We start from the raw sequence: 21907 nt of genomic DNA on the forward strand, positions 1-21907 counted from the left end.
AGTATGTGTATCCTGGTGATTTGGGATGTAATGTCCTGTAGATGTCTGTTAAATCTAATTCATTTATCAGATTGTTTAGGTTTTCAGTTTCCTTATTGGTCTTCTGTCTGGTTGATCTATCTATAGGAGAGAGTGATGTGTTGAAGTCTCCCACAATTATTGTGGAAACATCAATTGCTTCCTTTAGTTTTGCCAATGTTTCTCTCATGTATTTTGTGGCACCTTGATTGGGTGCATAGACATTTACGATTGTTATTTCTTCTTGCTGAATTGCCCCTTTTATTAGTATGTAGTGGCCTTCTTTGTCTCTCAAAACATCCCTGCATTTGAAGTCTATTTTATCTGAGATTAATATTGCTACACCTGCTTTCTTTTGGCTGTAGCTTGCATGAAATATTTTTTTCCATCCTTTCACTTTCAGTTTCTTTGTGTCCCTGTGTCTAAGATGAGTCTCTTGTATGCAACATATTGATGGTTCATTTTTTTTGATCCATTCTGCGAATCTATATCTTTTAATTGGGGAGTTTAATCCATTTACATTCAACGTTAAAACCGTGAAGGCATTTCTTGAATCGGCCATCTTATCCTTTGGATTATGTTTGCCATATTTTTCCCTCTCTCTATTAATATCCTTTATTGTACCCATACCGAATCTCTTTAGTACTGAACCTTTCTCCAAGTCTCTCTGTCCTGTCTTTGTTTCTCTGTCTGTAGGGCTCCCTTTAGTATCTCCAGTAGGGCAGGTCTCTTGTTAGCAAATTCTCTCAGCATTTCTTTGTCTGTGAAAAATTTAAGCTCTCCCTCAAATTTGAAGGAGAGCTTTGCTGGATAAAGTATTCTTGGCTGGAAATTCCTCTCACTCAGAATTTTAAATATATCGTGCCACTGCCTTCTCGCCTCCATGGTGGCTGCTGAGTAGTCACTACTTAGTCTTATGCTGTTTCCTTTGTATGTGGTGAATTGCTTTTCTCTTGCTGCTTTCAGAACTTGCTCCTTCTCTTCTATGTTTGACAGTGTGATCAGTATATGTCTCGGAGTGGGTTTATTTGGATTTATTCTATTTGGAGTTCGCTGAGCATTTATGATTTGTGTATTTATGTTGTTTAGAAGATTTGGGAAGTTTTCCCCAACAATTTCTTTGAATACTCTTCCTAGACCTTTACCCTTTTCTTCCCCTTCTGGGACACCAATGAGTCTTATATTCGGACGTTTCATATTATCTATCATATCCCTGAGGTCCATTTCGAGTTTTTCAATTTTTTTCCCCATTCTTTCTTTTATGCTTTCATTTTCCATTCTGTCATCTTCCAGGTCACTGATTCGTTGTTCAACTTCCTCTAGTCTTGTGCTATGAGTGTCCAGAATCTTTTTAATTTGGTCAACAGTTTCTTTAATTTCCATAAGATCATCCATTTTTTTATTTAGTCTTGCAATGTCTTCTTTATGCTCTTCTAGGGTCTTCTTGATTTCCTTCATATCCCGTACTAGGGTCTCATTGTTCATCTTTAGTTCTTTGAGTAGCTGCTCTAGGTGTGTCTCTTCTGGTCTTTTGATTTGGGTGCTTGGGCTTGGGTTATCCATATCGTCTGGTTTTTTCATATGCTTTATAATTTTCTGTTGTTTTTGGCCTCGTGGCATTTGGTGACCTTGATAGGGTTCTTTTAGGGTTTGTAGACCAGTTGAAGTCCTTATCTCTAATTTATCAGATCTACAGCTTCGTGGAGTACACTTTCTCTAACTAACCAGCAGGTGGCGTCCACAAGCCACCTGTTCTCCACAAGCCAGATCTCCCCTGCTTAGCCTTTTTGGTGAGTGGGGGAGTGAGTCTTGTGGGGCCCAATTGGTGTCCCAAGCTTGCGTGTGTAGTTGGTGTTGCCTGCCCTGTATGTGGGGCGTGTTTCTGGGCAGTCGGGGAGGGGGGGTGGCCCTAACAATCAAATCTCCCTGATGATCCTAGAGTTTTAAAGCTACTGCAATAGTCTAATCCTTCAGTTCAGTCCTGCCACAGTTTGTCTCTGCCACTGACCCACAAGTCTTTGGTATTGGCGTATGGCTCCTGAGACTTGCAAGTGGGCCCCTCTTCCAGGCTGTGCACCCCAGGTCCTCTGTTGAGGGATGACTGTGCTATGTCACAGGTGAGTGCCGTCCCCCCAGGGCAGTTCTGGGCTGCTGGGCTGTGTTGGGAGGCTCCCAGTCTGCTCAAATGATGGCTGAATGGGGCTCTGTTAATTCACACTGCTCCCCCTTCCCAGCTCTGGGACATTCAGCTGAGGTTGCAGGGAAGGCTAATGTCCACGCCCAGTTTTGTGGTGTGTGCCTGTTATTTGAAGCACTTCCGTCACACTGGGTTGTCTGGGGCAGCTCTGGGCTATGGGGCTGGCGATGGGCAGGAGTGTTTCCTGTCCACCAGGATGGTGGCTGTGAGCGGACACCCCCCTTTTCTTGGGAAGTTGTGTTGTTTAGTGAATTTTCTCAGCCACTGGATTATTGCCTTTTGTCTCAGAGCTCTCTTAGTTTTGCTCTTGACTTGAGGTGCCCAAATTTCAATTCTTTGAAGCTTTCTGTATTGAGCTTCTTAGAGTAATTGTTTTAGAAAAAGCAAAAAGGATTTAAAAAAAAAAAAAAAAAAAAAAAAAAAAAAAAAAAAAAAAAAAAAAAACGGCCCTCCTCAGAGATCTAATGGGTTATTGAAATGCTAATAGACAAAGCAACCAGGGCCATTAAGGAAAAGTGCCCAGGGCAGAGAGATCAGCCTTGCTTCGGGATTTGCATATGCGCCTCAAGGCCTGATCTCCGCCCTTCCCCTTTCTGTGTTCACCAGAACTCCAAAAATCCTCTGCTTTTATTTTGGAGTTTTTCGTGTTGTTTTTTTTCTATGCCTGTCTCCTCTCTGCTGGGCTGGCTGCTCTCAGAGTCTCTGGTGTCTGGCCTCAGTCTATCTATGGTTGGAGTTTGAATCAGTAGAATGAGTTTCCAATAAGAGCAGCCACTGGAATTCTCCCTTCTCCTTCCTGGAGCTGACAGCCCCTCCTCCCCCGGGACTGAGCCTGGCAGGGAGGGGCGCGGGTCCCCTGGCCGCAAAAACTTACAGATTTCGCTGATCTCAGCAGTTCCACGTTTTCATGAGTGTTGTATGAAGTATGCCCAAAGACAGATTGCTCTGTGGTGTCCAGTCCACGCAGTTCCTGGCTTTTTACCTACTTTCCTGGAGGAGTAACTAAAACATACAGCTCACCAGTCTGCCATCTTGCCCCGCCTCCTCCAGTGTGTGTTTTTTCCTTGGAGAAGGCTAAACACAAAATATTAGAGCTAGAGGGAGGGTTTGTAAACATTAAAAACAGTTCAAAGAATAAAAACCTGGCAAATTAAAACTATTTTTCAATAAGAGATACCAATAAAATCCAATAGAAAAAAAATAAGCACCACAGGGACTTGTTTAATTCATTTGCCACAAACAATAATCTTCACTTTATCAAGAATCTAATTTAAAAAACCTTAAGTAACTAGAATTTTCCCCGACAATTTCTAGGATTGACACTGGTAGTTACGAACATGAGGCACCAAGACCCATGCTCAGTGCCTTCTGAAGCTGAAGCACCAGTGAAAGAATGTGTCATGGTGCAAATTCAAGCAATTTCAAATCCTTAGACGATTTTATTCAGAAATACTTCCCAACTCTCCTCAGGCATTTGAAAATTAGCATACATCCATGAGATGGAGAGAGTTGTGTCTATATATGTGTGTGTATGCTTATTTGTAACATGCACAAACATATATCCCCACCCATGGTCCATGAAGCCAGCAAATGGGCAAGTGCTTTGGCTGGTGGAATGGACTGTATTTCTTTAATGGCTTTTACTTGAGAAAGTAAAATTACAGAAAATCTGCATCGGGTAGGTAGGGAACTTGAAAACAAGAACGCCCCCATATTCCTGGCAAAGAATCCAGGAAGGGATTCATTTGAGGAAGGGTCAAGTGACTTCTAAGCATCAGCAGTCCTGTGGAGTTGCGCCAAGAGGACACCTGCTTTTCCCATCCCTGTAAGGTCTAGACCCAGCGATGAGGTCAACCAGTATGTCCATATGCCAAGACCCTCGGTGTCAAACATGGTCTTCTGGGCTTGTGCTGGCTGTCTCAGTACCCTTGGTGTAGAAGACAAGGAGTAGGTGAGGATCCTGGCAGCCATACTCAACAGTGACATGAAGGGTCCCCCAGCAGTGTGAGATCCCTGGAGGCTACCTAAGAATTACCACGGGTTGACCGTTCGAACCCTGTACTTTCCTTCCTTGATTGTTTCCCTTATTAGCCTCATTTAGTCCAAAGTCTTGATATAACAGGGTGGTCGAGAGTCAGATGTGAAACCTGTGCTTGGGAACAGTTAAGATCTGAAGTGGACATGGTTAGCCAGGGAGGCTGGCTACTCCCGTGGCCACCAAAGGCTGGAGAATCCATGGGCATCTCCAGTCCACCACTGTCTGAACAGCTGGGTATGGGGGCTATCTCCACTCACATACCCACTATGCCAGTTTGAATGTAATATGTCCCCCCAAACACCATTATCTTTGATGCAATCTTGTGTGGGCAGGTATATTAATTTTGATTAAGTTGGAACGTTTGGATAAGGTTGTTTCCATGGAGATGCACCCCACCCAACTCTGGGTGATAACTCTGGATAATTTCCATGGAGATGTGGCCCTGCCCATTCAGTGTGGGCCTTGATTAGTTTACTAAAGCACTATATAAGCTCAGACAGAAGGAGCGAGCTTGCTACAGCCAAGAGGGACACTTTGAAGAACACACAGGAGCTGAGAGAGAAGCTGCAAGTTACAAAGACATTTTGGAGACTGCCTTTGAAAGCAGACTTTTGCTCCAGAGAAGCTAAGAGAGGACACATGCCCCAAGAACAACTAGGAGTGATATTTTTGAGGAACTGCAGCCTAGAGAGGAACATCCTGGGAGAAAGCCATTTTGAAACCAGAACTATGGAGCAGACGACAGCCATGTGCCTTCCCAGCTAAATAGAGGTTTTCCGGATGCTGTTGGCCATCCTCCAGTGAAGGTACCCAATTGTTGATGCGTTACCTTGGATACTTTATGGCCTTAAGACTGTAAACCCCCTTTTATAAAAGCCAATCCATTTCTGGTGTTTTGCATCCAAGTAGCATCAGCAAACCGGAACACCCACTGACAGGGCTGCTCTGAAAACTCTTTTTCAAAATGAACTTTTACCAAAGAAGACAAAATTCAATTTAATCTCATGAAAATCTGATGTGATGAGGGAAATAAAACTTGATTGAGAGGATGGGCACAAGGACATGAGGGAAAAGGACTCTGGCAGGTCCTCATGTGTCCAGGCGCTAGATCTCAGGATGACAGTCCGTGTCTCCGGACTCAATGTGGGCTCAGATGTGGTCATTGGTGCTCTGTTGCAGATGCTAACTCTCCATTTCTGTACTGCCAAGAATGTGTTCACCGTGTACGCTGCAGTTGCCAAGAAGCCAAATACCATAGCAGCGATTTCTGCACCTGTTTTGTGGTTTAAAGCAGCCAGTACAATAGTTACAATAAAGAAAAATAAAGTCCTGAGTCCAGTGTTGACCAAATCTGGCAGATTCCAGTTGATCTTGGGGATCCTCATGTGAAGGTTGAGGTCGAATGTAATCAGCAAAATTCCAGTCACCAGAAATGCACTAGAGCTCTCAAACGTAAAAAACGAGAGACCTTCACAGGAGGAGCACTCCATGATGGTCTCTTTGCAGATGAACACAATCAGGGCCAAAATGACTTGGGCAATCTTCAGGCTGCTGAGCGTGCTACCAGGTAGTCAAGGTTGCAACACAGGCCAGCCCACCCATGGCACTGGCTCACTGGCTCCGTGGTGGGCTCGTAAGGGAGGCTGGTGCCCAAGATCATGGAGGTGCTCAAGGCCTTGCCCCCATAGCTGTCTAGCTTCTCTCAGCTCTGCATGCTGCTGCTCACCTTGGGCCACTTTGTGTGGCATGCTCCTGGTGCCAGGATCGGGCAGGCTCATCAGGGTCCTGACGTTGACACCGCCTCTCTGCCTCTGCCACCCAGCCCATTAATGCCCTTTTGAGCCTTTTCTCCTCCATTCTTGAATCCCTTTCACTATCATGTATTGCATTTAATTGTTATTATCTCTTTAGTTTCTTTTTTTAATTGTGGGAATACATATACAACAGAAATCTTCCCATTCCTTCCCTTTCCATGCATACCATTAAATTGGATTAATCACATTGACGGTGTTGAAGTACCCTTATCACCATTTGTTACATTCACTACTGTTTCCCTTCACCCCAAGCAGAAACTATACTCATTTCGCATTAACTCCCCCCCTCATCTGGCAACCCATACTCTGGGTATGTATAAATTTGCATATCCTCTGATATTTTCTTTGTGGTTACCATGGGGCTGAAATTTAACATCCTACATCTATAAGTCTTGTTTGCCTTGGTACCACCTTAACTTCAATATTATACACACTGTAATGTTTCTGTATCTGTCCCTCCACCTTTATGAAGTTCTTGTCACAAGTTATATTTATATGTTATGAGTCTAAAACCACTGGCTTATCATTACATTTTGTGCATTTGCCTTTTAGATCCTTTAGGGAAGAAAAAGTGGAGTTACAAACCAAAAATACAATAATACTGATATTTATAATTTACCTATGTCACTGTCTTTACAGGAGATCTTTATTTCTTCCTGTGGAATCAATCATCTAGTATTTTTTCCTTTCAACTGTAGAACTCCCTTTTGTGTTTCTTGTAGGGCGTCTAATGGTAATGAAATCTCTCAGCTTTTGTTTATCTGGGAATGTTTTCATCCCTGCCTCATTTTTTAAATTCAATTTTATTGAGATATATTCACATACCATACAGTCATCCAAAGTGTACAATCAGTTGTTCACAATACCATCATATAGCTGTGCATTCATCACCTCAGTCTATTTTTTGAACATTTTCCTTATACCAGAAAAGGTGAAAATAAGAATAAAAAATAAAAGTAAAAAAGAAAACCCAAATCACCCCCCCACCCTATTTTTCATTTAGTTTTTTGTCCCCATTTTTCTACTCATCCATCCATACACTGGATAAAAGGACTGTGATCCACAAGGCTTTCACAATCACACTCACCCCTTGTAAGCTGCATTGCTGTACAATCATCTTCAAGAGTCAGGGCTACTGGATTGTAGTTTGATAGTTTCCTGCCTCATTTTTGAAAGACAGTTTTGCCAGATATAGAATTCTTGGTTGGCAATTTTTTGCTTTCAGCACTTTAAATATGTCATCCCACTGGCTTTTTGCCTCCGTGGTTACTGATGAAAAATCAGCGCTCAAGGCTCCCTTGTATGAAACATTTCTTCTCTCTTGCTGCCTCCAGAATTCTACCTTTGTCTTTGCCATTCAGGTGTTTGATTATAACATGGCACAGTATGGGTCTGTTTGGGTTTATCCTGTTTGGAGTTTGTTGAGCATCTTTGATATGTATATTCATGTCTTTTGTTAAATATGGGAACTTTTCAGCCATTATTTCTTTGAATATTTTCTCTGCTTCTTTCTTCTCCTTCTGGAACTCCCACAATGTGTATATTGGTATGCCTGATGGTGACCCCAAGTTCCTCTTTTCACTTCTTTTTTTTCTTTTAGTTGAAGTTGTGGGTTTAACAAAACAATCACACGTAAAATACGGGATTCCCATATACCACCCTATTATTAACACCTTGCATTGGTGTGGTACATTTTTTACAGTTGATAAAAGCAAGTTTTTATAATTGTACTACTATCTAATACACTTTTCTTCGTTCTTTCATTTTTTCTATTCTTCATACTGTCTTATCTTCAAGTTTGCTGTTCTCTTCTGCCAGCTCCAATCTCCTGTTGAACCTCTCTAGGGAATTTTTAATTTCTGTTACTGTGTTCTTCAGCTCTGGTTTCTTTTAATAATTTCCTTCTCTCTGTTGATATTGTTTGTTTTTATCTGTCATTTTCCTGGTTTTCTTTAGTTCTTTGTTCCTGTTTTCCTTTAGTTCTTTGAGTATATTTAGAACCATTTTGTTTTTAAAGTCTTTGGAGTGTCGAAGATCTGATTCTCCTCACTGATAATTTCTAATGCTTTAATCTTTTTTGCCTGGGCCTTCACTTCCTGTTTCTTTTTATGGTTTGTAACCTTTTGTTGAAACTGGACATTTTGATATTTTAAGGTATTATCACTAGAATTGAGACTGTGAAGCATCTGTTCATTAAGCTTGTATCCATCTAGTGTTGTGACAGAGCATTCTTTGAGTGCCAGGAGCTAACAAAAAAATAAAAAGAAGAAAGAAAAGAAGATTCCTTATTCAGTCTTTGCAGGTTGATCTGTGCAAAGGTTCTCCTTTAGAGCTCAAACATAAAGAGTTCAGAATATGGCTCCAAGCTAAAGTGTAGGGGCTTCACTGGCCCTTTCTGTGCATGCACCTTGTCTTGAGAACAGGCATTTGGCCCTGAATCCCTTTATGTGGCTAAGAATGTCCCAACTTCCCTAAGAAATAGTTTCTTCATAATCCTGAGTATTGCATGGTATGTCTTACAGCCAGCCGTCCCTTGCCCCAGGCAGCATGACTTGACTGCTCTCCGACAGCATTCTGTAGGAAAGCTCTGTGTGCTGCTTTCTACGTGTAGGGCATGTTCGGGGAAAGTGAGTCTCTTAGGCCATCATCAGACTGATTGGGCTAGATACATATGCTTCCAGTATGTGCTCAAGAGTTACTGTGTTCCCTCCAGAACTAGTGCCATGAATCTGCCCTGGTAGCACAGGCTGGCTCCCTGCCAAGCTGGTAGGGGTTGGGGAGGGCCCAGAAAGGACACCAGGAGAGCCTGCCACTTTTAAGTGGCCTTTATCTTAATTTGGCATTTGCCCTGTTACTGAAGACCTTTAGCTGTTTTCTGGAGCTTTGGGAAAGATGTTTCTATGAGTTCTTAATAGTTGTTAAAAGCATCTTTGGGGGGGCTTGTGCTGTCTCCACCCTTCCCTGAGTCACAGCCCTGGAAACTGAAAATGACTGGGGCTTTCTTCACTGAGCCGAAAAAGAAACAGATAGTCCCCTTCAGACCCAGTCCAAGGCGACCCTCCGGCTCTCCCAGGCTACCTGCGTAATCTGCATGGTGATCATGGTCAGGAAAACAGGGGAGCACAATGAGCCGATTGAAGTACATCAAAAGGCTTAGTGATGGAGTACAAGACAAAGGAGAGAAGGAAGCAAGGACAATATCCAGAACCTCAAAAAGAGAGCAGATACCTGGGGAGACTTTCAGAGTATTGATGAGGAAACTGTAGCATGATGTTAACTTACTCAAGTCCACCTACTAGGAAACTTTGGAATGGGATTTCACACCCTGGCAATCTGACTCCAGAACTCACATACTTACGGGGAAAAGAGTGATGAGCACATGAACCATTGGTCATTCATCAGGTTATTTTTTTTTGTGGTGGAGGCCTATCAGAGGAGGTGACCTTTAAAATGTATTAAAGTTTTATTGGTGGAAGGGAGAGGGAAGACTACTTCTGGTGACAATGTCAAACTTTAACTGAGTCCTTTGTTCCCAAAAAACAGTAAGTGTTATTAAATCCACCGACTTTTTTGTGCTGGAAAATAACTTACTGCAAAGAACCACCTTTCCCCATGAGTTACACAAGACTCACAGATGCAGACCCTCCAAATTCCCAATCTTTGCTTCATAAATGATTATCTGAACTCTTTGTACTCACTGACCAATCTGGATAAAATGTCTGCTTATCTGACCTGACCAAACTTTAGCTAAGTTTCTCAGCTTCCCCAGGACCCTGAAATTTGACCCACCCTCAGCAAGACCTGGCATGCAGCCCCTCCTTTACAGCCCCAACAGAGAATCAGCTGACTGCAGGGAAAGGCTGTCACTGATCAGCTGTCTGATCATCCCACCCATGCAGTCCACTCAATAAACCCAAATTCTTCTAAGTTTCTTTACCTCTCATTATAAAAACAAATCCTCACCTCCAGAGAACCTCTGTTGTTGCTCAGATGTGACCTTTCTCTCTCTAAAGCCCAACTCTGCAAATAAATTCATTACCCTCCCCCTCTATGAGGGACATGACTCCCAGGGGAGTGAATCTCCTGGGTGATGTGGGACACAACTCCCAGGAATGAGCCTGGCCCTGGCATTGAGGGATTGGCCTTTTTGACCAAAAGGGGGAAAAGAAAGGTAACAAAATAAAGTTTCAGTGGCTAAGAGATTTCAAATAGAGTCAAGAGGCTGTCCTGGAGGTTACTCTTATGTAAGCTCCAGCCGGATATCCCAGATGCCCACAGTAAGCCAAGCCCTAACCAACAATAGTCCAGAAAATAGTAAAGAATACCTAGATCCTTAACTGAGACTCTATAAAAGTTTCACTCACTGAGTTGACCTTTGAGAAACTTAAATCTCCAGAGTTTTCCTATGCCAGATAAGTCCCAAAACCCAGAAGCTACAGCCTTTCTGAGAACATCAACCAGGTGCATCCCCCTTCTCCGTAATGTTGACAACCCTTTTCAATATGAACAGGTTTGGTTGGTCACTGCCCAGATATCCCTGAAGATTGAGACAGTGATCAAACAAGAGAGAGGGGTAGCAACTGACAAGATAAAATTTAACAAAGGATTATGAATACTGAATATTTATAAAAATAATTTTGTTTTTTAGTTTCTAGAATACTAGAATAGCTAAAAGGAGATAACTGATATGGTGGAACTGTAACATATAATATGCTTCAAAATTTGCTCTGTTACTTGTTAAGTTATACTTTGAAAGTTACCACATTTCTATATATATATTATATTTCACAGTAATGAAATAATTGAAATTATGGAACTGTAATCCATAACATTCTTTGAAATTTTCTAACTACTTGTTAAATCCTGCTTTGAAAGTTATCACTATTCTGTATACATGTTATATTTGACAATTAAAAAAAAATGTAAAAAAACAAAAACAAAAACCCAACACTGAAAAGATTCCAAAGGGGAGCCAGGAAATGGTTAAAGGGAATGACCCACTACACTGAGTGAATGGCACTGATTAATGTGAATATGGGTTTGGGTTTAGCCTCTGAATAAAGAACTGAGAGAAACACACACACATACACACACACACACACACCAAAAAAAACACACAAAAAAACAAAAGGATTGCCAATTAGATGATGCTGGTTTGGACCCAGAGTCCGTCTAAGCCAGAGGTTTTGAACTCATAGGATGGACTGTGACACTGTCGGATAAATCAACTGATAGATCTTTAAAGGGAGAGTGATGATGCTGAGAAAGTAATGAAGGGATTTTTTATGGTGTTAAGGATATTGACCTTTGAAGTCTAACAGAAATGTGTTCAATTCCTTTCTCGTTTAATAGCTGTGTGACCTTGGTCAAGTTTCTCTCTCTCTCTCTCTGAGTTTCAGTTTCCTCAGTTGCAAAATTAGGATAATAATTACTCTTTAATAGAGCTAAGGAAGGGAATGAATCATGTAACTATGTAAAATACCTAACTATGTCTGGCATCTAATAGGTGTGCAATAAATGGTATTTTTACTGTTATTATTGTTATTAATTAAACTCCATCTTCCCAAATATTTTATTGGCAGAATCTCCTCCTTGAAAATAAGTAAAAAAAAAAAAAAAAAAAAAGCATCTTTGGGGGGAATGGAGCTGTGAAACTTCTTATTATGCCATTTGATAAGGGTGGAGCCCCTAACCTTAGGGAATTTGCTTGTTTAGCTAGGCTATTGATGAATATAGAATAAATAGGATTATTTAAAGCAAAGCCAATTGTTTTGCCAATTTTTTTGGTCTTTGGCCAGTAAAGGGAGGTTTCTAGAAAGAAAACAGCCAATAGATAGGCATGATTAAGAATGGGGAAGAAAGTATATTTTAGAACATATTTAAGGAGCCAGATGCATTCTTTGGCATATTGATGTTATAGTATAGTACTAGAGAAATGATCTGATGTAATTTGCATGCTTCGTATCCCAATCCCTATTCCACTTCTGTTTCTCTGGAATTTAAAATACAAAAATATATGGACAGCAAAGGTTTTTTTCCTTCCTTCTTGAGTAAGTTCCAATCCATTTAATTACTTATTACTAATTCATTATAGTGAATATGTTTATTTTGATTAGCATTTCATTATGGCTGTCATTTTCCTTTCTTAAAAAAATGATTTATGCTCCCTGGTAACATCGGATCTGACTCCCAGGGATGAATCTAAACCTGGCATCATGGGATTGAGAACATCTTCTTAACCAAAAGGGGGATAAAGCTTCAGTGGCTGAGAGATTTCAAATAGAGTTGAGAGGTCACTCAGGTGGACACTCTTACACACTATATAGATAACACTTTTTAGGTTTTAATGTATTGAAATAGCTAGAAGTCAATACCTGAAATTATCAAACTCCAACCCAGTATCCAACCCAGTAGCCTTGACTCTTGAAGATGATTGTATAACAGTGTAGCTTACAAGGGGTGACAGCATGATTTTGAAAACCTTGTGGATCGCACTCCCTTTATCCAGGGGTCAAAATAGATTGGGGTGATGAAGGCATAACTATATGATGGTGCTGTGAACAGTTGATTTTACACCATAGATGATTGCATGGTATACAGATATATCTCAGTAAAATTGAATTTAATTAAAAATATGATTTATGAGTGATTGGCTATTTTTGTTCTAGTGTGCTTGAAGATTATTGAAAGCTTCTCATAGATTTGCTCTCTATAGGTTTATTTATATTTTCGTATTTTTATTTCTTCTAGTGGGAAGTACCTACTGTTTATAGCACTGTTATTCTGGGAATTAAAGACAATTTAACAAGAGATTTGGTTTATATTCTCATGGCAAAAGGTTTACACTGCAGTACTGTTAAGGTGAGTAAAAATGGATGTCAACTACTGGCTAAGAATATGCTTCAATAATTTTAGCATGAAGTCAGGAATCAGAACCTGTTATCTTTTCCTGATCTTTATCATAGGCCTAAAAAGGATATTTTGAATGGTATTTTGTTTGTTTCAAGGTGGTCTTGAACTGCTCTGTGCCTTTTTAAAAATCTAGAGGACATGAAAATATATTATTTGCATTGTTTAGGATTTAGTTTTTAAAGATTAGTACCAAGATTAAAAAGCAAAACAAAACCTTAAAATTACTTTTGTGTAGTATATTTTACATAAGGAATTTTGCGGTCTTTTTGGACAGTTGAAACATTGGTGAAATGTTAATACAAGTCACACTAAGTTGCACAATTAAAAATACGGTAAGTTCTATAAGAAGGTTGAAGATGGCATTTGGAGATGGAACTGCTGAGCTCAAGCTGAGGCTAAAATGAGAGGTAGGTAGGTAAAGAAGTAGGTGAATGGCATTGAAGGCAGAGGAGTGTATCAGGAAGAAAAGTTTAAAGACAAAAATTAAAATGGTATCTGGGGGGAATGGAAGCAATATGCTGTTAGAGTGTCAGCTGTGATGTAAGATGGGGCAAGTGATGAAGGTAGATGGGGAGGCAAGACCCAGACTGTAAAGACTACTGTGAGCTTTGTTAAGGAGTTTGGTCTTTCTAGACCAGAAGTCTTGTAAATGAATTACTCAGATGAAGTCCAGTATGTGGACATGGTAGTTTTAAAAGGTTGTAGCTCTCACCTCCTCAACTTCTCTTTCCTATATTGATCTACTTGAAGACACTCCTACAGTTCATATGTCATGTTGGTTCTCCTTTCTTATACTTCTTTCACAGTTGTCCTGTTCCTGCTTGCTTAAAACAAGAAGGGAGGGGGCATATTGTCTTTATTACTGTAGTTTTATAAATAAGTTTTGCTACTAGGTGGTGGAAATTTTCCAATTTTCTTCAAATTCATTTTGGCTATTCTAGAGCCTTTACTTTTCCATATAAATTTCAAAATCAGCTTGTCAAAGACTGCAAAAATCCTGCTGGGACTTTGACTCAGATTGCAATGAATTTGTAAATCAATTTGTGGAGAATTGATATCCTAACAATATTGAGTTTTTAAATCCGTGAGCAGAGTATATGTTGTTTCTGTTTATAATTTATCTCATCAATGTTTTGTAAGTTTCAGCATACAAATCTTAAGCATATTTTGTTAGATTTCCCCTTAAATGCATGTACATTTGAAAAAAATAGGAACAAAGTGTAATTCATTATTCAAAAAATTCAATATCTATGGTATACCAAAAATCATATCCTTTGCATCTACTTAAACTTGTGAGGAAAAAAGTATCTATTTCTCAGCTTAAAAATTTTTGTAGAGAGAAAACTCTTATAACAGAGAGGGGATAAAGTCCTTCAATGCACAAAAATTTTTAATTTTGATGATGTTCCATTTATCTTTTTTCTTTTTCTTTTTTTTGCTTGTCCTTTGGGTATAGAGTCTAAGAAACCATTGCCGAACATAAGATCCTGAAGTTGCTTCCCTACGTTTTCTTCTAAGAGTTTTCTATTCCTGGTTCTTTGTCTTTTTTTTTTTTTAGTCAATTTTATTGAGATATATTCACATACCTTACAGTCATCCAAAGTGTATAGTCAGTTATTCACAGTACCATGATATAGTTGTGCATTCATCACCCCAATCTATTTTTGGACATTTTCCTTGTACCAGAAGAAATGAAAACAAGAGTAAAAAAATGAAAGTAATAAAGAACATCCAAATCATCCCCTGCTTCCCACCCTGTTTTTCATTTAGTTTTTTGTCCCTATTTTTCTACTCATCCATCCATAGACTGGATAAAGGGAGTGTGATCCACAAGGCTTTCACAATCACACTGTCACTCCTTGTAACCTACATTGCTGTACAGTAGTCTTCAAGAGTCAAGGCTCCTGGGTTGCAGTTTGATAGTTTCAGGTATTTACTTCTAGTTAATCCAATGCATTAAAACCTAAAAAGGTTATCTATATAGTGCATAAGAATGCCCACCAGAGTGACCTCTTGGCTCCATTTGGAATCTCTCAGCCACTGAAACTTTATTTTGTTTCATTTTACACACCCCTTTTGGTCAAGAATATGTTCTCAATCCCATGATGTCGGGTCCAGGTTCATCCCAGTAGTCATGTTTACATCCAGATTTACACCCCTGGGTGTCAGATCCCACACAGTGGGGAGGACAGTGAGTTCACCCAGCGAGTTGACTTAGCTAGAGAGAGAGGGCTACATCTGAGCAACAAAAAGGTACTCAGGGGGAGACTCTTAGGCACAATTATAAGCAGGTTTAGCCTCTCCTTTGCAGTAATGAGCTTCATAAGGGCAAGTCCCGCGATAGAGGGCTTGGCATTTCAAACCACTAGTCCTCAATGTTTGTGAGAACATCGGCAACAATCCAGATGAGGAAGCCCAACACCTCAGGGGGCTCTGCATATATATTTTTATTCTCTGTCCAAATTACTTTGGGATATGTCTCTATTTTACACTAACATATGCAAACCTACCAGGTCTCACTTTCTTTTAAAAGTTCCATGTAATTATGGTATTTGAACAAACTATACAAGTTAAATTATTTAGGAAGTATGTATCTTGTACCAACTAAACTTTTAAAATGCAGTCAGTATTGTCCTTTACCCTTTGGCCCGATTTGCCCTAGTCCTAACCACATCTGCTTCATTCATATCTCTAGTTGAAGTCTGGACTCTTTTTCAGCTTTTGTCAATAGTTGATATATGTGCTAATACTGACATTCATATCTGCCGAGTTCTGTCTCTGAGTTTCACGTGTTACACAGATACCCAAAGTTCCAGGGACGGATCAGGTTATACACAAAGGTATCAGCGTCTCGGAATCTGGAGGTAGCCATTGCAATTCAGGAATAGCTGTGACTGCTGAAAGAGCTTACAATCTAGGGACCGTTAACAGTAAGCATTTCCCTGATAAGCTGTGCTCTAAGATTCAGTTCTGAGTGTACACATTATAGTTAGTCCATACTGGTGAAGCATTATACTGTTTGCCTTTGTTTCTGGCATAGTTCACTCAAAATGCTGTCTACACATTCCATTCACCTCATTGCATGTCTCACAGCTTCACTCTTTCTTGCAGTTGCTCAATATTCCATTGTATGCACACACCACAGCTTACCATTCTGTTCCTCAGTCGATGTACCTTTATATTGTCCTGGTTCTTATATTTAGGTCTTTGATCCATTTTCAGTTAGTTTTTGTATTAGGTATGAGAAAGTGTTCCTCTTTAATTCTTTTGCATATGGATATCCAGTTCTCCCAGAACCATTTGTTGAAAAGACTCTTTTGTCCCAGTTGAGTGGACTCTGCAGCCTTATCAAAATATCAGTATGCTATAAATGTGAGGGTCTTATTTCTGAACTCTCAGTTTGATTCCTTTGGTCTGTGTATCTATCCTTGTGCTTGTACCATGCTGTTACGACAACTGTAGCTTTTAGTAAGTTTGAAAGTATGAGTCTTCCAACTTTGTTCTTTTTCAAGTTTGTTTTGGCTATTCTGGGCCCCTTACCCTTTCATATAAATTGGATGATTAGCTTTTGCATTTCTGCAAAGTAGGCTGTTGGAATTTTGTTTGGGATTGCATTGAATCTGTAAATCATTTTGGGGAAGAATTGATGTCCTAACAAAATTTAATCTTCCAATCCATGAGCATGGAATGTCCTCCTGTTTATTTAGATCTTCTTTGATTTCTTGTAGCAAAGCTTTGTTCTTTTCTATGTATAAGTCTTTTACATCCTTGGTTAAATTTTTTTTTTTTTTTTCTGAAACAGTTTTATTTCACCTTCATTTTTTAAAAATTGAGATTATTCACATACCATACAATTATCCAAAGATTCAAAGTGCACAATCAATTGCCCATGGCACCATCATACAGTTGTGCATCCATCACCACAATTTTTTTTTCAATTTTTAGAACATTTTCATTACTCTGGAAAAGAAATAAAGACAAAAAAAGGAAACTTAAATCCTCCCATACCACTAACCACCCCTCCTCCATTATTGATTCATTGTTTTGGTACAGTACATTTGTTATTGTTGATGAGAGAATGTTAAAATACTTCTAACTGTAGTATATAGTTTGCAATAGGTATTTTCTTTTCCTATATGCTCCTCTATTATTAACTTCTAGTTATAGTGTCATACATTTGTTCTAATTCATGAGAGAGATTTCTAATGTTTGTAAAGTTAATCACAGACATTGTCCGCCACAAAATTCATTATTTTATACATTCCCATCTTTTAACCGCGAACTTTCCTTCTGGTGACATATGTGACTTTGAGCTTACCCTTTCTACCACATTCACACACCATTCAGCACTGTTAATTATTCTCACAATGTGTTACCATCACCTCTGTCCATTTCTAAATGTTAATTTCACCCTAGTTGAACATTTTGCTCATAATAAGCAACTGCTCCCCATTTTTTAGCCTTGTTCTATATCCTGGGAACTTATATTTCTTGTCTATGAGTTTACATATTATAATTAGTTCATATCAGTGAGATCCTGCAATATTTGTGTCTGTGTCTGTCTTATTTCGCTAAATATAGTGCTCTCAGGGTTTCTTCATCAACCCATTCTTTTAAAGATGGTTTTGTTCACACGCCATACATTTCATCCTAAGTAAACAATTGATGGCTCCCTGTATAGTTGTGTGTTTATGTATTCACCACCATCACCTCTATTTGTATGAGGACATCTCCATTTCTTCCACAAAGCAGGAGGAAGAGTCAAAGAAGGTAGAGAGATAAAAGAAAAGGAAAAAAGAAAGAGGAAAAAAAAACAAAAACAAAAAACATGACAGCTAGGAAGCAGCAAAAGGAAAGATAACCTTAAACTCAAGTAGAATAAAGAGTCAGACAACATTACCAATGCCAAGAGTCCCATACCCTTCCCTTATGCTCCCCTGTTACATGCATTTAGTCTTGGTATATTGCCTTTGTTACATTAAAGGAAGCATAATACAATGTTTCTGTTAATCATAGTCTCTATTTTACATTGATTCTATTTTTCCCCTAATACCTCCCTATTTTTAACACCTTGCAAGGTTGGCATTTCATTTGTTCTCCCTCATGGAAAAACATGTGTACATTTTATCACAATTGTTGAACACTCTAGGTTTCATTGAGTTACACAGTCCCAGTCTTTATCTTTCCTCTTTTCTTCTGGTGTTCCACATGCTCCTAACCTTCCTCTTTCAACCATATTCATAATCATCTTTGTTCAGTGTACTTACATTGCTGTGCTACCATCACCCAAAATTGTGTTCCAAACCTCTTACTTCTGTCTTTTCCTGTCTGTCTGTAGTTTTCCCTGTAGTATTTCCTGTAGAGCAGGAATCTTGTTCACAAACTCTGTCATTGTCCATTTGTCAGAGAATATTTTAAACTCTCCCTTACATTTGAAGGACAGTTTTGCCAGATATTGGATTCTTGGTTGGTGGTTTTTCTCTTTCAGAATCTTAAATGTATCACCCCACTTCCTTCTTGCCTCCATGGTTTCTGTTGAGAAATCTGCACATAGTCTTATCAAGGTTCCTTTGTATGTGATGGATTGCTTTTGTCTTGCTGCTTTCAGGATTCTTTTTTTATCTTTGATGTTTGATAATCTGATTATTAAGTGTCTTGGTGTAGGCCTATTCAGATATGTTCTGTTTGGGGTATGCTTCGCTTCTTGAATCCGTAATTTTTGTCTTTCATAAGAGGGGAAATTTTCATTGATTATTTTCTCTATTATTGCTTATACCCCTTTTCCCCCTCTCTTTTCCTTCTGGTATACCCATGACATGTACATTCCTGCCTTTTGTGTTGTCATTCAGTTCCCGGAGACGTTGCTCATATTTTTCCATTCTTTTCTCTATCTGTTCTTTTCTGTGTAGGCTTTCAGGTGTCTTGTTCTCTAGTTCCTGAGTGTTTTCTTCTGCCTCTTGATATCTGCTGTTTTATTTCTCCATTGTGTCTTTTATCTCTTGTGTTGTGCCTTTCACTTCCAAATATTCTGCCAGTTGTTTTTTCAGAGTTTCGATTTCTACCTTACATACACCCATTGTTTTCATTTTATGCTTCATTTCTTTTGCCATTTCTTCCCTAAACTTTTTGAATTGATTTAGCATTAGTTTAAATTCCTGTATCTCTGTTGAAGTGTAAGTTTGTTCCTTTGACTGGACCATAACTTCATTCTTCTTAGCATAGGTTGTAGTTTTCTGGTCAGGTTTTCCCAGACCAGAACGGGCTCAGGTCTTGGAAGGAGTCAATAGTATCTGGTTTCCCTGAGGGTGTCTTAGAAGATTGATACACCCTGTGAGGCCTCAAGTCACTGTGCTTTTCTGCCCAGCAGGTGGCGCCTGTCAGCCTGTAACTCCCAACTGTTGTAAGGAGGTGTGGCCTGTGGCTGTTTTCCCCCATGCTCTGGGGTCTGGTTCTCAGTGGAAGGTGGGTTGTAGAGCTAGGCCCCACCTCTTTCTTCTTAGGGAAGATACACCCCCTGAGGAGATATCATTTGCATTTGAATAGTCTCTCTGACTCTGTCATCTCCACCCTGGTCTGGGTCAGAGTGCTGGGAACTGAAAATGGCTGAGCCTTTCCCCCTGAACCGAAAAAGGGACAGAAAGCCCCCCTTCAGGGCCAGACCATGGCCACTCTCAGTTTCACCCGTCAACCAGAGATAGCACCTGGTCCTCTGGGCCCCCACTCCCTCTCAGAGTGGTCGTCCAGCTCTCCAAGGTCAGTCGTCATCAAAAGCCTCTGTCTGTTTTTTGGGAATTCGTAGCTTGTATTGAGCAGTCCACTTTTGTTAGTTAAAACCTAACTTGGAGCAGGGCTGAGCCATATTCGCTTGCTCTGAGAGTGCTGCTCTCTAGTACAGCGAGGCTTTGCAGTTTGGGCTGCTGGTCAGGGGAGAGGGCTCCTGGCTCGGATCTACAGTTTTTACTTACAGATTTTATCCTGCAATCTCAGGCATTCCTCCCAATTCAGGTTGGTGTGTGATGAGTTGACAGTCACGTTTGTCCCCCCACAGTTATTCCAGATTATTTACTAGTTGTTCCTGGTTGTTTATTAGTTGTTCCAGGGGGACTAACTAGCTTCCACTCTTCTCTATGCTGCCATCTTCTTCCCTTGGTTAAATTTTTAAAATTTGAAAGTATTAAAATAAGTTTTTTACAATTACTTTACCCTTCTAGGTAGTGGCTCCTGTACTGGATAGCCCTAGACAGTTGTGAGCCTTGAAATGTTTATGATAAAGAGCTACAGCTACAGCAAGTAGTCCAAGAGCTCCCAGTGGGTGGCTGGTGCAGCCCATCATGAGCAGCTTCTGCACGTAGCAGAAGGCTGGGCTGGGTCCATGCAGTGCCGAAAAGGCAGTTTGGAAGACGCACCTGCTCCCGCACCCCCGGTCTACCGCCTGATGATGATAAAACAGAAGAGGAGGGCACCACCCATGGTGAAGCATCTCTTTTAGATGATGTCTGTGGGTGCCAACGCCAGAGCCCAGCTGCCGAGACACCCTTGTCCAATGTGCACACAGCAGCGGCTTCCTCTCAGAGGTAGCTGTGGCCAATGGGGGCTGCCGCCCACACCCCGGTGGCTCTTGTGGTCTTGCGGCCTGACCATGGTTCTGGCTGTCAGCTGTTGCATCTTCTGTAATGAGTTTGGGGTGGTTGCTGGGTTCTTCTTGTCTGTAGGCTGGCCTGTGCCAAAGTGGGTAGCCAACCTGTCACTCAGAAAAGATGTATAGCTCCTGATAGATGGTCGCCAGGGTCACCAAAGCATTGATTGTTAGGCCTTACACCCTGTGGCAGCAGCGGGAGACCAGACCAAAACCTGGCTCTGACTGGTGGCAATTCCTGCAGTGGGTGACTGTCTGAAGGGCAGGTAATCAGGACACTGGTGCCCTCTGGCTCTGGGCCACTGCTGTTTGGCTCTTCATCTTCAGCACTTGCTGTACAGCCCAACTGTGAGAACAAAGGGACTAGAATAGACAAGAAGTAGGTGGAACCTTGGCCCATCAGGTATTCTCAAATCAGGCATTCTCAAGTAAGCCAGCTGAGCTCATCCAGGGAAGGAGTGCTGAAATGGTCTGGCACTCACCAGAATAGCTCCACAAACTTGGTGCCCATTTGCTTTGACCAGAACATTAGAAGACAAATAATCATCCAGCACAGCCTGCAGATTTGTCCAGTAAGTAGGCAGGCATGGGTATGGGACTCGTTCTGCTGCCTGGAAGGGAAAGAATTAATGCAGTAAGCACCTCTTTGTTGCTTATGGCCTCTTCAAGTACCCTTCCCAGGAAATACCTACTTTTCTCTCTAACCCTGGATTCCATCCTTCATGCCTACTTGGCATATTCAATCAATCTTTCTTTGGAACCTACTGTATACTCAAGCCTCTGCTTGATTGGAAATAAAGGTAGGGCACTGAAAGACAAACAATATAAAATGACCTCATATCATTGATGTATGTGCCAAGGACTAAAAAGGCGTAAGAAATGCCCGTTGCTAATAACACAGCAGTTTGCTACCCTATGCAATCAGTTTGAAGGTATTGTCCCCACTTAGATAAAATGTGGGACTTGGTTCAACCCATCTGCACAAAATCAAATAGGTCAGAGACCTGAATTGTGATTATATTAACTTTATATCCTGTGATGAATTTGGAGGAAAGCACTCATGACTTCATAGAGAAGGTGACTTTTGTGATGGGATTTAATAGGTAAGGAACAGTTCTTCAGTTACTCATCCATAGCCCTTGTGGATTTGAAAATGTTGACAAATTGACAAATTCTTAGAAAAATATAGCTTACTGCTGACTCAGGAAGAAATAGGAAAGCTTAAACAATTTGGTAACTATTGAGGATACTGAAACAGTGGTTAAAAGTCTAAGCACAAAGAAACACCATGC

General features: G+C 40.4%; 1 protein-coding gene and 1 pseudogene across 7 annotated transcripts in view; one reads left to right on the forward strand and one right to left on the reverse strand.

Moving 5' to 3' along the window:
* The window catches only part of INTS8 (integrator complex subunit 8), a 110861-nt gene that overhangs the window by 47068 nt on the left and 41886 nt on the right, over window positions 1-21907 (forward strand). For all 7 annotated transcript variants that reach the window (XR_005211610.1, XR_005211609.1, XM_037802745.1 and 4 more), the window contains exon 14: window positions 12818-12928. Coding sequence is in view for 5 of the 7 variants with exons in the window: in XM_037802745.1 (XP_037658673.1) it covers window positions 12818-12928 (111 nt within the window). In the remaining 2 variants the exon portion in view is untranslated. The remainder of the gene's footprint in view (window positions 1-12817; window positions 12929-21907) is intronic.
* LOC119508990 lies at window positions 5343-5967 on the reverse strand (annotated as a pseudogene).

This window comes from Choloepus didactylus, chromosome 14 (assembly GCF_015220235.1).
Source record: "Choloepus didactylus isolate mChoDid1 chromosome 14, mChoDid1.pri, whole genome shotgun sequence".
Classification (NCBI taxonomy): domain Eukaryota; kingdom Metazoa; phylum Chordata; class Mammalia; order Pilosa; family Megalonychidae; genus Choloepus; species Choloepus didactylus.